This window comes from Phoenix dactylifera, chromosome 5 (genome assembly GCF_051530095.1).
Source record: "Phoenix dactylifera cultivar Ajwa chromosome 5, Ajwa_hap1_PhDact_Kaust_v1.1, whole genome shotgun sequence".
Taxonomy (NCBI): Eukaryota; Viridiplantae; Streptophyta; class Magnoliopsida; order Arecales; family Arecaceae; genus Phoenix; species Phoenix dactylifera.
In genome coordinates this window covers 36,741,826-36,753,215 of record NC_143194.1, presented here as the reverse complement: position 1 = coordinate 36,753,215, position 11,390 = coordinate 36,741,826, and the positions used below count along the sequence as shown (strand labels likewise).

Sequence of the window (11,390 nt, the reverse complement as noted above, 5' to 3'; positions counted from 1 at the left end):
TATTTTGAAAATAATATAAAGATGAACAGCGAGCTAACAACTCACCAAGATTAGAGCCGACCCAACTCTTAGGCAAATGAGGCGATCGACTAAGGCTCCGGTCTAAAGAAGGCTTACTGAATGAAAAGCCTCAAAGATAAAATAAAAAGAAAAAAAAAACTCTTTTTGGTGAGTTCGCCTTAGACCGATCAACCATAAAAAAAAAACCCTCAAACACAAAACAACAAAAAAAAAGAAAGCTTCTCTTAGTAAGTTCGCATTACATCCTCAAATGCATTGGGCCGCTTCCGAGCAAAATACGTCGGCAGCTATACATATAATAATAATAATAATATCGTTACCTGTATAAATCCTTGTTATCCTTCATATGGAGGTTGCACCACATCAATCAACAATGGCCGTTTGTTCTATAGATACTGTTTATCAAGCTTTTGACGATGCACCACTATGTAAATGAATGATTGTGATTGCTATGATGCACCATCCCACGGTCCACGTAGCGTATGATGTAATTTCTCGTAGCAGGCTCCTTTTCAGTCAAACTTTTGAATTTTCAAACCTCTGCGGCGCAAAGGAGTGGGAATCGCCAGATTTAGTCTGCCTCGTTACCCGTGACGTTTTAGTTTTCTTGTTTTCCTTCTATTTACCAAAACGGGTTGCATCGCGCGTTTCAACGCCGCTTCTCATTATCCCGACTTTACACGTATTCCGAGAAAGAAAGAGTAGTATTGCTATAAATAGGAAAAATAAAAAGCAAAAAACCCGAGTGGTGGTTGGATTACGTTTTCACGGGGGAGTGGGCCCCAACATAATGAATTCGCTTTCTTTCCCTCGCGCATCGAACCACCCTGCGGCCCTGCTCCCTGTCCACGCTTCCCGGGTCCCCTGCTTCACCCCTTCTCTCACTCTCTCTCCTTCTTGCTCTTACCGCGATTGAGTAGTATCAGCTCTTTTCCCGCGGAAGAGAAATAGATACGTGAACATTAAGGAAAAGGATGTAGATTAGTGAGAAAGGATTACAGAGATATATAAATATTACAATCAGTAGACAAATCGTCTGACCTCCATTTCTCTTTTCTCTGTTCTCCCTCCTCTCCCTCTTCCTGCTCTCTATTTTTTGTTCTCTGTTCCCTTTCGAAGTACGGAGGTGTATACTGCATATAGAAGGAAAAAGGAGAGTAAGGGAGAACCCATTGGCTGGTAAATGGGTTCCGAGGGAGTAATGAGCGGAGGCGGCCGCTGGCTGTCGGCGGTTCTGATGGTGGCGCTAATGGTGGCATTCCTCTCTTTGGGGGATGCCGCCGTCTCCTACGACCACAAGGCTGTCATCATCAACGGGCAGCGGAGGATCCTCATCTCCGGCTCCATTCACTACCCCAGGAGCACTCCTGATGTGAGCCCTGTTCAAGTTTTTGCTCTTTTGGGGAATGTGGCTCCTTGGTGCCTCACATTTTGGCTGTTTTGGAACTTTTCTGCCCTTTTTTTTTGCGTTTTTGATGTAAAAATTTGATTTTGCTCTTTTGGGTGGTGTCCAGATGTGGCCGGATCTTATCCAGAAGGCCAAAGTTGGAGGCTTGGATGTCATACAGACTTATGTGTTCTGGAACGCGCACGAGCCCTCCCCTGGCCAGGTTTGGAACTCATAGAACCTTTCACCCCCTCCCCTCCTTCTAAAAATTTAAAATTTCTCCTTTATCAATATATTTTTTTCTTTCGTTTTGGCTGAGAGTGTTATTTGTCGGGAATAATTTTTTTCTTTTCTGTTGTATTTTTGGCAGTATTATTTTGAGGGGAGGTATGACCTTGTTCGCTTCATCAAACTGGTGAAGCAGGCCGGCCTCTACGTTCATCTTCGAATTGGCCCCTATGTTTGTGCGGAATGGAATTTTGGGTATAGCTTTATTGCCATTTTTTTTTCTTTGGTAAATAGCTGTAGATCAGGACTTGTATGCAATACATTGGAATCTAAGGTAATGCCTTGTTTATAATCTTCTACGTGTATGACAGGGGATTTCCTATTTGGCTCAAATATGTCCCTGGAATCAGCTTCAGGACAGAGAATGGCCCTTTCAAGGTAAGAATTTTATCAACAAAAAAAAAAAAATCCGTTTTTGCTAGTTAAAAACATATACCTGTTGTGTTTTCACTTGGTTGCTTATCATTGAACAATCAACGTGGCCTTCAAAAAGGCGGCAATGGAGAAATTCACAGGGAAGATTGTCTCCATGATGAAGGCCGAAGGGCTGTTTGAATGGCAGGGTGGTCCAATTATCCTCTCTCAGGTATCTCCAATCCTGCCTTGAGGTCCTGCATTGTTTTATTTTTCCTATTTGCACCAAATAAGAGAAAAATGATGGATTTGGAGAACTGATGGATTTCTACTGAGTGCTCTCTGTTTTCTGCTTCTGTATTTAAATTGTGCAGATTGAGAATGAGTTTGGGCCAATGGAATATAATGGTGGAGCCCCTGCAAAGGTTTATGCGAACTGGGCTGCTCAAATGGCCGTCGGTCTGAAAACTGGTGTGCCATGGGTCATGTGCAAACAAGAAGATGCCCCTGATCCAGTGGTAAGCTCTCAGCCATCATTTCTTCCTTAGTTGTGGATTCGTCATCTATGACACCCTTATTCCATGCGTACGAAATATCACCAACCGCAAGTATACATGCCTTTCAATTTCACGCACTGCACTTTTTTCTACTTTTATGCCATTGTATATGACTCGAGCTTTGGTGTTCCATCCGTTGCCCTGTTTTATTCGCACATCAATTTTTATGGTTTATGTGGACTGTCATACCGACTCAAGTGATGTTGTTGGTTTTCTATTCTGTATGTATTCATTGCATCTGTAACTCTGATAACCAAATATGAGGCTGAGAATCTGAATTTTACTGGAGATCGTTCTATATCTTTTAATTTACAAGTCAATGTTTAGTTACTTCTTAATTGTTTTTCTTCCCTATACCTACCATAACCATTTGTTGAAACTTGGCAGATAAATACCTGCAATGGCTTTTACTGCGATGATTTTTCTCCAAACAAGCCTTATAAACCCATGATCTGGACCGAAGCTTGGACTGGCTGGTATTTCTTCTAGCTGCTGATTCTCCTCAACTTTTTTTTTTTTTTCTATTGAAGAAATATTCTCCTTGGATGTGCAATGTTTTTTTCTTCTGATTTCATCTGTAATTCATACATCATCAGTCATTCAGGAGCCTTTGTTAATCTAGTTGTACTTTTTCAAATTTGTTTTTGATTGCAGGTTCACAGCTTTTGGAGGTCCAGTTCCCCACCGACCGGTTGAGGACTTGGCCTTTGCTGTTGCACGGTTTATACAGAAAGGTGGATCATTCATCAACTATTATATGGTGAGAATTAATATTTCAAACCAGTTGGTTAAATTTGTAGCACCTTACTCTCTGAAGCAAAACAATTCATATGTTTCCTTTACCTCCAGTATCATGGTGGAACGAACTTTGGCCGAACAGCTGGTGGCCCTTTCATTGCAACTAGCTATGAATATGATGCTCCAATTGATGAATATGGTATGCAGAACTTGCTTTCCTATTCTATATGCACATTCTTTATTACTTGTTTTCAGAATCATCTTTCTGCAGTTTGGGTGAAATCATCCTATCAGATATCAAATATAAGCTGTTTATAAACTTCTTGCTTTCCATATTTACATGTTTATTACTTTTCGCTGAAACTTTCCAGTTAATGGTGCAACACTCTTACTTCAACAAGATGTGATGCTTATGCCCGTTGAATGGATTGTTGTCGAGAAATAACAATATATTTCTATACTTCTAGAGCAATTCTGTTTATCCTCATAAAGCTAGTATATCCGATTAATCAACAGAACATTTCTTTTATATCTATAGACGAGCTTCCTTGGAGTTACCCAAATACTGTATTGTTGTCCTAAACAAGATTAATGTGAGGGTGTCTGACACTGCATATTTTCAGTTATGCTCTGGTTCAAGTCCGATTACATAGACTCTTTTCCTTAGCTGGTAATGACTTCACCGTTCTCTTTCCCAGGTCTTTTAAGAGAACCAAAATGGGGCCATTTGAGAGACATGCATAAAGCTATCAAAATGTGCGAATCAGCTTTGGTTTCGGGTGATCCTACTGCAACGTCACTTGGAAGTTATCAAGAGGTTTATTTCTTATGCCCTTCTGCACTAACAAAACTATTCAAGTAGTTCCGAGCTAACTCCACTATTATTTTGTCTCCAGGCACATGTTTTCCGGTCAAAGTCAGGAGTTTGTGCTGCATTCCTTGCCAATTATAACCCTAGTTCGTATGGAAGGGTAACATTCAATGGAATTCACTATGATCTTCCACCTTGGTCCATCAGCATACTCCCTGACTGCAAAACTGCAGTTTTCAATACTGCCAGGGTGAGAAAGAATTAAGATAATTGAGTCATTGTGCTTATGTTCAAATTCCTTCTGTTGCACAACGGACGCACATCTCTCTCATAAAATTCCACCTTTTTGTCCTGAGAGGGTTCATATCATGGAATGTGTTTGGTTCTGTAGAAAAGTATTTTGGTCTGCCTTGTCGATTTGGCTGAAAACTGGCTCTAGGTTCTGCTCACTAATTCATTTAGAAATTTGGACTTGTGATTTACAGGATGCTTTTACATGGTCATTGTGCAGGTCGGAGCTCAATCCTCGCACATGAAAATGGAACGGGTTGGAGGGTTTTCTTGGAAGTCATATAATGAAGAGATCAACTCCCTTGATGCAGACGCATTCACAAAAGATGGACTGATTGAGCAGATAAGTATAACATGGGATCGTTCAGACTACCTGTGGTACACAACATAGTGAGTAGCTAATTTTTCATTACCTTCTTCGAAACCTTCATGAGCAGCTCTTATTCTGTTAATGCTAGACTAAACATCTCTTTGCCTACCTCAACTATGTTCTTATTTCAGCATCAACATAGGCCAGGACGAACAATTTCTGAAAAATGGCAAGTATCCAGTCCTCAATGTGCTATCAGCTGGTCATGGTATGCATGTTTTCATCAATGGACAACCGGCAGGTAGATAGCTCTGGTCTATAGAGAATATTCATACAACTACTGGTCATTGTAAAATAAACCTATTCTTTGCTGAAGTCCAGTCCTTACTTGAAAGGAATACTTCTGTTTTTTTAATTTGGCAGGCAATGTTTATGGTAGTCTAAACAGTCCAAAGCTGACATATAGTGGAAATGTCAAGTTGTGGGCAGGCAGCAACAAGATCTCCATTCTAAGTGTAGCTGTTGGGCTCCCTGTAAGTTGTTGCGTTTTATCTGAATCTGTCTACGACCATCAAAATTTCACAAAATTTGATGACTTCATTTTTGCTTTTCTGATTTGTTTTAGAATGTTGGGGACCATTTTGAGACATGGAACGCTGGTGTTCTTGGTCCGGTAACCTTGGATGGTCTTAACGAGGGAGAGAGAGATCTTTCAAGGCAGAAATGGACCTACCAGGTTAGCCAACTTACTGTAGTTTCTTAAATGGTGCTATACATTACAACTCTAACTTTCATAACTTCATGCAGATTGGTTTGAAAGGAGAAGCCCTGAGCCTTCATTCGCTCAGTGGAAGTTCTACTGTTGAATGGGGAGACACATCTAATATGCAGCCGTTAACATGGTACAAGGTAGGGTCTGCAGTCAATTCAGCTGTTGTTCATTTCATATGAAGTTTTTCCTTCCTCGTTAGCCAAAAAAAAAAATAATTTTTTTTTTCATTTATGTCGAAGATAAAAGAAATTTCTCTTCTGTTGACAACTTGACATTGTTGTGATGTTTGTACCTTTCAGACTTTCTTCAATGCACCAGCTGGGAATGAGCCATTGGCTTTGGATATGAGGAGCATGGGGAAAGGTCAAATATGGATTAATGGGGAGAGCATTGGTCGGTATTGGCCTGGCAATAAGGCTTATGGTTCTTGTGGTGTTTGTGATTACCGCGGAACATACGATGAGAAAAAATGTCAAACCAATTGTGGGGAGCCCTCTCAAAGATGGTGAGTGATCAGTCTCCCAGCAATATGATAGCAGGTATGCAAAAGTCACATGCTTATGAAATCAAACTGAAAGATTTGCCCTTACAAACCTCAGGTACCATGTTCCGCGCTCTTGGCTAAACCCAACCGGGAACCTGTTGGTTGTGCTTGAAGAGTGGGGTGGTGACCCAACTGGAATTTCTATGGTAAAAAGAAAAGTTGGAAGTGTCTGTGCTGAAATTTCTGAATGGCAGCCTTCGTTTAATAACTGGAAAACCAAAGGCAATGGTAGACCAAAAGCGCATTTGTCTTGTCCTACTGGACAGCAGATGACAAGCATAAAATTTGCTAGCTTTGGCACTCCACAAGGGGCATGCGGAAGTTTTTCAGAAGGAAGCTGTCATGCCTTCCATTCATATGATATTTTCCAGAAGGTAAATATCTCTGTCGTACACATCCTGAATCTCCATGAATTCAATGTTGAGGCAATTTTTGAATTCGGTACATCGATGCATTTGCATGATTTACTTTTGCATTTGTTCTCTGATATCTTCTAGAACTTAACACAGGAGAGTCTGTCGCAGAAATGTATTGGCCAGCAACGGTGCTCAGTCCCTGTTGTTTCTGAAATGTTTGGAGGAGACCCATGCCCTGGAACTATGAAGAAGCTTGCGGTTGAGGCCATCTGCGAACAGTTGCCTGCAAAATATTGATCAAGTTAAAACAAAGAAGATGATACCATATTCTTCTTTGTTATATATATAAGTTTACAGAATAATAGAGTTTCATCTCAATTGTAGACAGTCGAAGTCCGGAGGCTATTACTATTGGCTATTGGTGGAGTTGCAGAAACTGCGACACACGGACAAGTAAGGTATTGCCTGTTTAAGTTGGAGGATAAAATAATCAATATACATAGCCCAGATTATAGGGATGGCTAGTCATCAATAAAGAAAAGATTGGAGGGGCTTGGCATGGGGTGCACAAGTGACCCTACATATATTATGAGTCCATATGCATACTCTAAGCAACTAAAGGCTTAGGCTCATACTGTTGGTTTGCAAGTGATAGGGTCATTATTTAAGCAATTCAAAGGGCTCGGTTAGACTGGTGTCTTTCAATCTTGTAAGAACAAACCATTGTGTTACGCTTCATACTGTTGAAATTTGTAAGAGTGCCGATCCATAATAAATTATAATTGTTTCATTTCCTTTTTGTCGCACTACATTTTTTTTTTTGGTACATATTTCTCTCGCTACTTTGAAGATCTCTATTGGGTTCGTATGTGCTCCTGTGAAGGCTCAACGGATTAAGTAATTACAAATTTTTTCCTTGGATGTTACAGAAATTTTCATAAAGATATCCTGTACATACAGGATTCTTTTTTAGATCGGTCCTGAAAGGAGATGGAAGGCTGGAATGCAAGGTAAAGCCCGAAAGATTCGACTGCTGAAAGTGTAGTTGCACTGATGGGCATACCAAAAATAAGGTACAAAATATCTAGAGAGAAAGATACCTATTGTAAAAAAATATAATATATATAAATAAATCTATTTCATTTTATCAGTTTAAGTTTTTGAGACAAGTAGTGATTTCAACATGGTGTCAGGATCTCTGCTCTGATACTATGTTGAAATTACTACATTCTATCAACTTAAGCTTTTGGAACAAGTGGTGATTTCAACACCAGTGGCTGTTGTGCAAAAAATATTAAAAAGGATGTAGAGGGGTGCTCATTTATGATGTGACTTTAAGAAGCCTTCAAGGAATTTGTTGTGGTAGGTTAGATGTCACTCTGTTCATGACCCTACAGCAGAGGTTGGGCTATCACAGACATTTCCTAAGTCCAAAAAAATAAAAAGAGTGTAGCTAGAAGTAAGCAAGCATGAGGTTATTTACCACGCCAGGACCACCACAAGCTGTCGCAAAGTATATATGTTTTTAGGGACCACTGGCTTATGGCCTATATATATATATATATATACTGATGTTGCAACCCAACGTCATTTCTGAATTTTGAACTGAATTATCAGAGGGGGGGCTCCATACCAAATAAAAGCACAACGCCGGCCTTCTTTTGGTGGTTGAGAAATCAAGAAAAAGTGTACATTAATGAATGCAAGGAGGGTGGTGGGGAGATCTCTCTCTTCTTTACTCCCTCAAGGCTTCGGCCGTGGAGTGCTCCATGGCCGTAATGTTAGCGAGGGGAAGGTTTGGTAGCCCGTAGCTTTCCAAGAATCCATGCAACTTAGCCATTTTGAATGCCCTTCCAAACAGAAAATAAAAAGGCAACCGACTTAGTACGACTCCATAATAGTGGTAGTTGGTGCCAAGGTGGATTTTTTTGTACTTATACATTTTTATCTATTTTCTTCATGTTTTTGGATGCCCGCCCCCCCATAATACAAACACCAGAAAACAAATAAAAACTAAGAAGGCTGTTCTTTTTTTTTTTTTAATGAAAAACTGCTGAAAATGTTCATTAAAAACTTCATGCTATCAGACGTAGATGTGATTCTAAATACTCTCTCTCTCTCCACACGCGCACACATACACATCATGCACGTGCGTGCATGCACACAAATAGATCATTTGAAGAGCACTGGACATGGCTAGACTAAGAGTAAAGACTACAGAGTTTACATATGATATGATATGATAAATTGAATTTCCTTCATCTAGTAGTTAATCGAGTACAAACGCTCAAAGCGTTTCTAGGCAGCGTTTGCCGTTTGAATGTGGCTCAACTAGACAATTGAAATCTGGAGCAGGTGCATTTCATAAGGCTGGAGTGGCCCAATGTCAATTCAGCCTGCTAATAAGTGGGCTCGTCATAAATGCGGTATGGGTTATTTCTCAATTCTCATAGGTCAGCACACCGGCCTGGCAGAATTGGTGTGCCTATTAATTTTCAAATGCTATTATTTAAACTCTTAAACTAGACCCGGTTCTTCAAAAATTAGAATTAATATATCTTAAAATATATCCTAGTTTGTCATGGTCCGTTACGATCTTCTTTATATCCCTTCAATGAATTCATCGTAGTCCCGCAACATACGAATATAGATTAGTCTACACAGAAAAAAGGTCCATCCCTCAAGTCTCATATCAGTTCATGCTGCACTTATCTGTTTCTAGATTTGATGGAAGATTTTATTCATGAAATATGCTTGCTCCAAAAACCTTACTATAGTCAAATATATTGAAATCATAAACTGACTGGGGCAAGCCTTGAATCAGATCATTGTTACCCATTCTGCAGGGATCACCAACTAAATTAGTCAACACATTAATTCTAACCCCATTTAAATATCAAAACGTTTTGTTCTATTTATTTCCTCTTTGTAGCTTCTGTACAGAAAGTTCATGGGAAGGAAGTTGGTGTTGTTCATACAAGGCTCTGCACTTGCTAATAAGCTGCCCAACCAATTTGTCATGCTGATGAAGTTATGCTTAAACATCAGCAAATTTGATGGATTTTGAGTCGGCAGATATAAATTTAAGTGAAAAATGTCACTGAGGACTTGCTTGGATAGTATCACCCCTTGCCATGGGGGATTGAATGAAATAATCTCATGTGCCAATTTTGAACTAGTTTTGGTGTTGAGTTACCAAAACACTTCAAACTTGGGAGCTACCTCTGCCCAAGGTAGTTATTATAATACAAGTTTTCTATGAAGTGGAAGCTGAATTAGTCTCTTTAATGCAAGTGCCGAGACTAGTTGACCCAGATGTTGTAGTAAATTGGAGTGCCGGGGCAACAACATTGCGGATTGGCTCACCAGAAGGACTGCAAGCTTACAGCATGATTTCTTGTGGGATTCTAAGCTACCTGATGATTCCATAGTGTACAATTTCCAAGATAATGTTAATCCTTTTTCCTGCCAAAAAAAAAGAAAAAGAAAAAGAAAATGCCGGAACTATTTCAAACTCCAGTAAATATAAACACCGCAGTAGAACTAGCCTCGGCAAGTTGCTTACCGGGACTAATTGTTTAGGGGCCTGAACCTATTCAAACTGGAGTATAGCGCCTTGGTGTTAGTTGAACTAGTATCGGCACTTTGGTTGCCGACACCAGTTCACCTGCATATTTTAAACCTGAGTATAACCCCCCTTTCTGTAGCTGAACTCCTTGACTCTAATTGGTTGCCGAGAACAGTTGACTCTAACTTTTCCACACTTGGGTTGCCGGAAGCAATTTAAACTAGAGTATAAACCCTTGCCATGCAGTTGAACTAGTTCCGGTAACCAAGTTGCCGGGACTACTGTTCAATAATGGAGCGGTCTGTTGCACTACTAATAGCCTGACAGGCTTGCTAATATATATATGAGTTATGGACGTGCACCTTAGAACAAAACATTTTGATTGAAATGGCTCAAAGTAAAGCTTCTTGGAGATATTATTTGCTTCATGGGCATGGGAGGTTGCATGGAAAAAGAAATAAAAATATTGAGATGTGTCATTAGCTTAAGATCCACTGTCAACTGCGACGCATACAAACAAATGAGCAATGGCTGGAAGATATATATATTGTCATCTCCATAGCTTTTAGGTTAATTGATTGACTAATGGATGCCGAAAGAATTAAGAAATTGCTGAACTACTATATATTTCTAATCAAAACTTCAAATGAATCTGCCAATCAGAATTTGGATTTATATTAATAAGATGTTTTCTTTTTTATGGAAGCCAACTATTATTTATTGAGCGATCAATTTGCTTAGCCAACTATTAAACTGCATATGATGCAAATTCTTGTGTATTTGGTAATCACATATCAAATACAACGGGTTTTCCTATTCCTATACATTGTCTTTTTTTTTTTTCCTTTTCTTTTTCTGTTACCTAGCATGGTCTCATCTATCACTCTATCTGAATCAACACATTAGTTGTAAAAACTGATCCTACAACATAGATAATGAGTCGACTCAGAAAAAAAAAGCATGGATAGTAACTACATGGTTTGATCAGTGAAGGAATTAATAGTCTGATCTTTTGTTATTCATATGGCAGGTAATAAGAAGATATGTTTGTTTGTTTGTTTTTTTTTTTTTTGATGATACAGGGAGGCTAAAAGGAGCCACCTAGCTTTTATTAATAAAGATAAAAGAATTTACATTTTAGAAGAGAGAACAAGATCAGTTAGAAAGACAAAGGGATGAATAATAAGAACCTGAATGAAATTCAGACAACTGGATGAGAGTAAGAAATATTCTTGATTTTGTTCCAAATTCTTCTGAAAGCTGGTAACATTTTTTTATTGCATAGAATAGAACATTCATTGAAATTATGAAGACTAGTATAAGCAATAGAAGTGGCAGAGGATTGCTTATTAAGAAAAATCCGAGCATCTCTCCTTCTAGACAACCCAGATCA

At 39.2% G+C, this 11,390-nt stretch overlaps 1 protein-coding gene across 5 annotated transcripts; it reads left to right on the top strand.

The window, feature by feature from the left end:
- Positions 1–713: 713 nt before the first annotated feature.
- Positions 714–8,442, top strand: LOC103718637 (beta-galactosidase-like). 5 transcript variants are annotated; one of them, XR_015987528.2, is made up of 20 exons: positions 765–1,393; positions 1,536–1,631; positions 1,779–1,891; positions 2,008–2,074; positions 2,190–2,282; positions 2,425–2,568; positions 2,995–3,083; positions 3,262–3,367; positions 3,457–3,544; positions 4,044–4,162; positions 4,242–4,406; positions 4,668–4,837; positions 4,949–5,058; positions 5,181–5,290; positions 5,383–5,493; positions 5,565–5,666; positions 5,829–6,034; positions 6,129–6,447; positions 6,583–6,887; positions 7,359–8,442. XR_015987528.2 is itself a non-coding variant. In XM_008807552.6 (19 exons), exons 1-19 carry the CDS (start codon positions 1,205–1,207, stop codon positions 6,724–6,726), a joined length of 2,526 nt encoding a protein of 841 aa, XP_008805774.4. In that variant the 5' UTR covers positions 714–1,204; the 3' UTR covers positions 6,727–7,219. The 5 variants fall into 5 exon arrangements, 4 of the variants coding, with proteins under 4 accessions (XP_008805774.4, XP_008805772.4, XP_089787103.1 ...); XM_008807552.6 differs by lacking the exon at positions 7,359–8,442 and having other exon boundaries at positions 714–1,393; positions 6,598–7,219; XM_008807550.6 differs by lacking the exon at positions 7,359–8,442 and having other exon boundaries at positions 764–1,393; positions 6,583–7,219.
- The last annotated feature ends 2,948 nt before the right edge of the window (positions 8,443–11,390 follow it).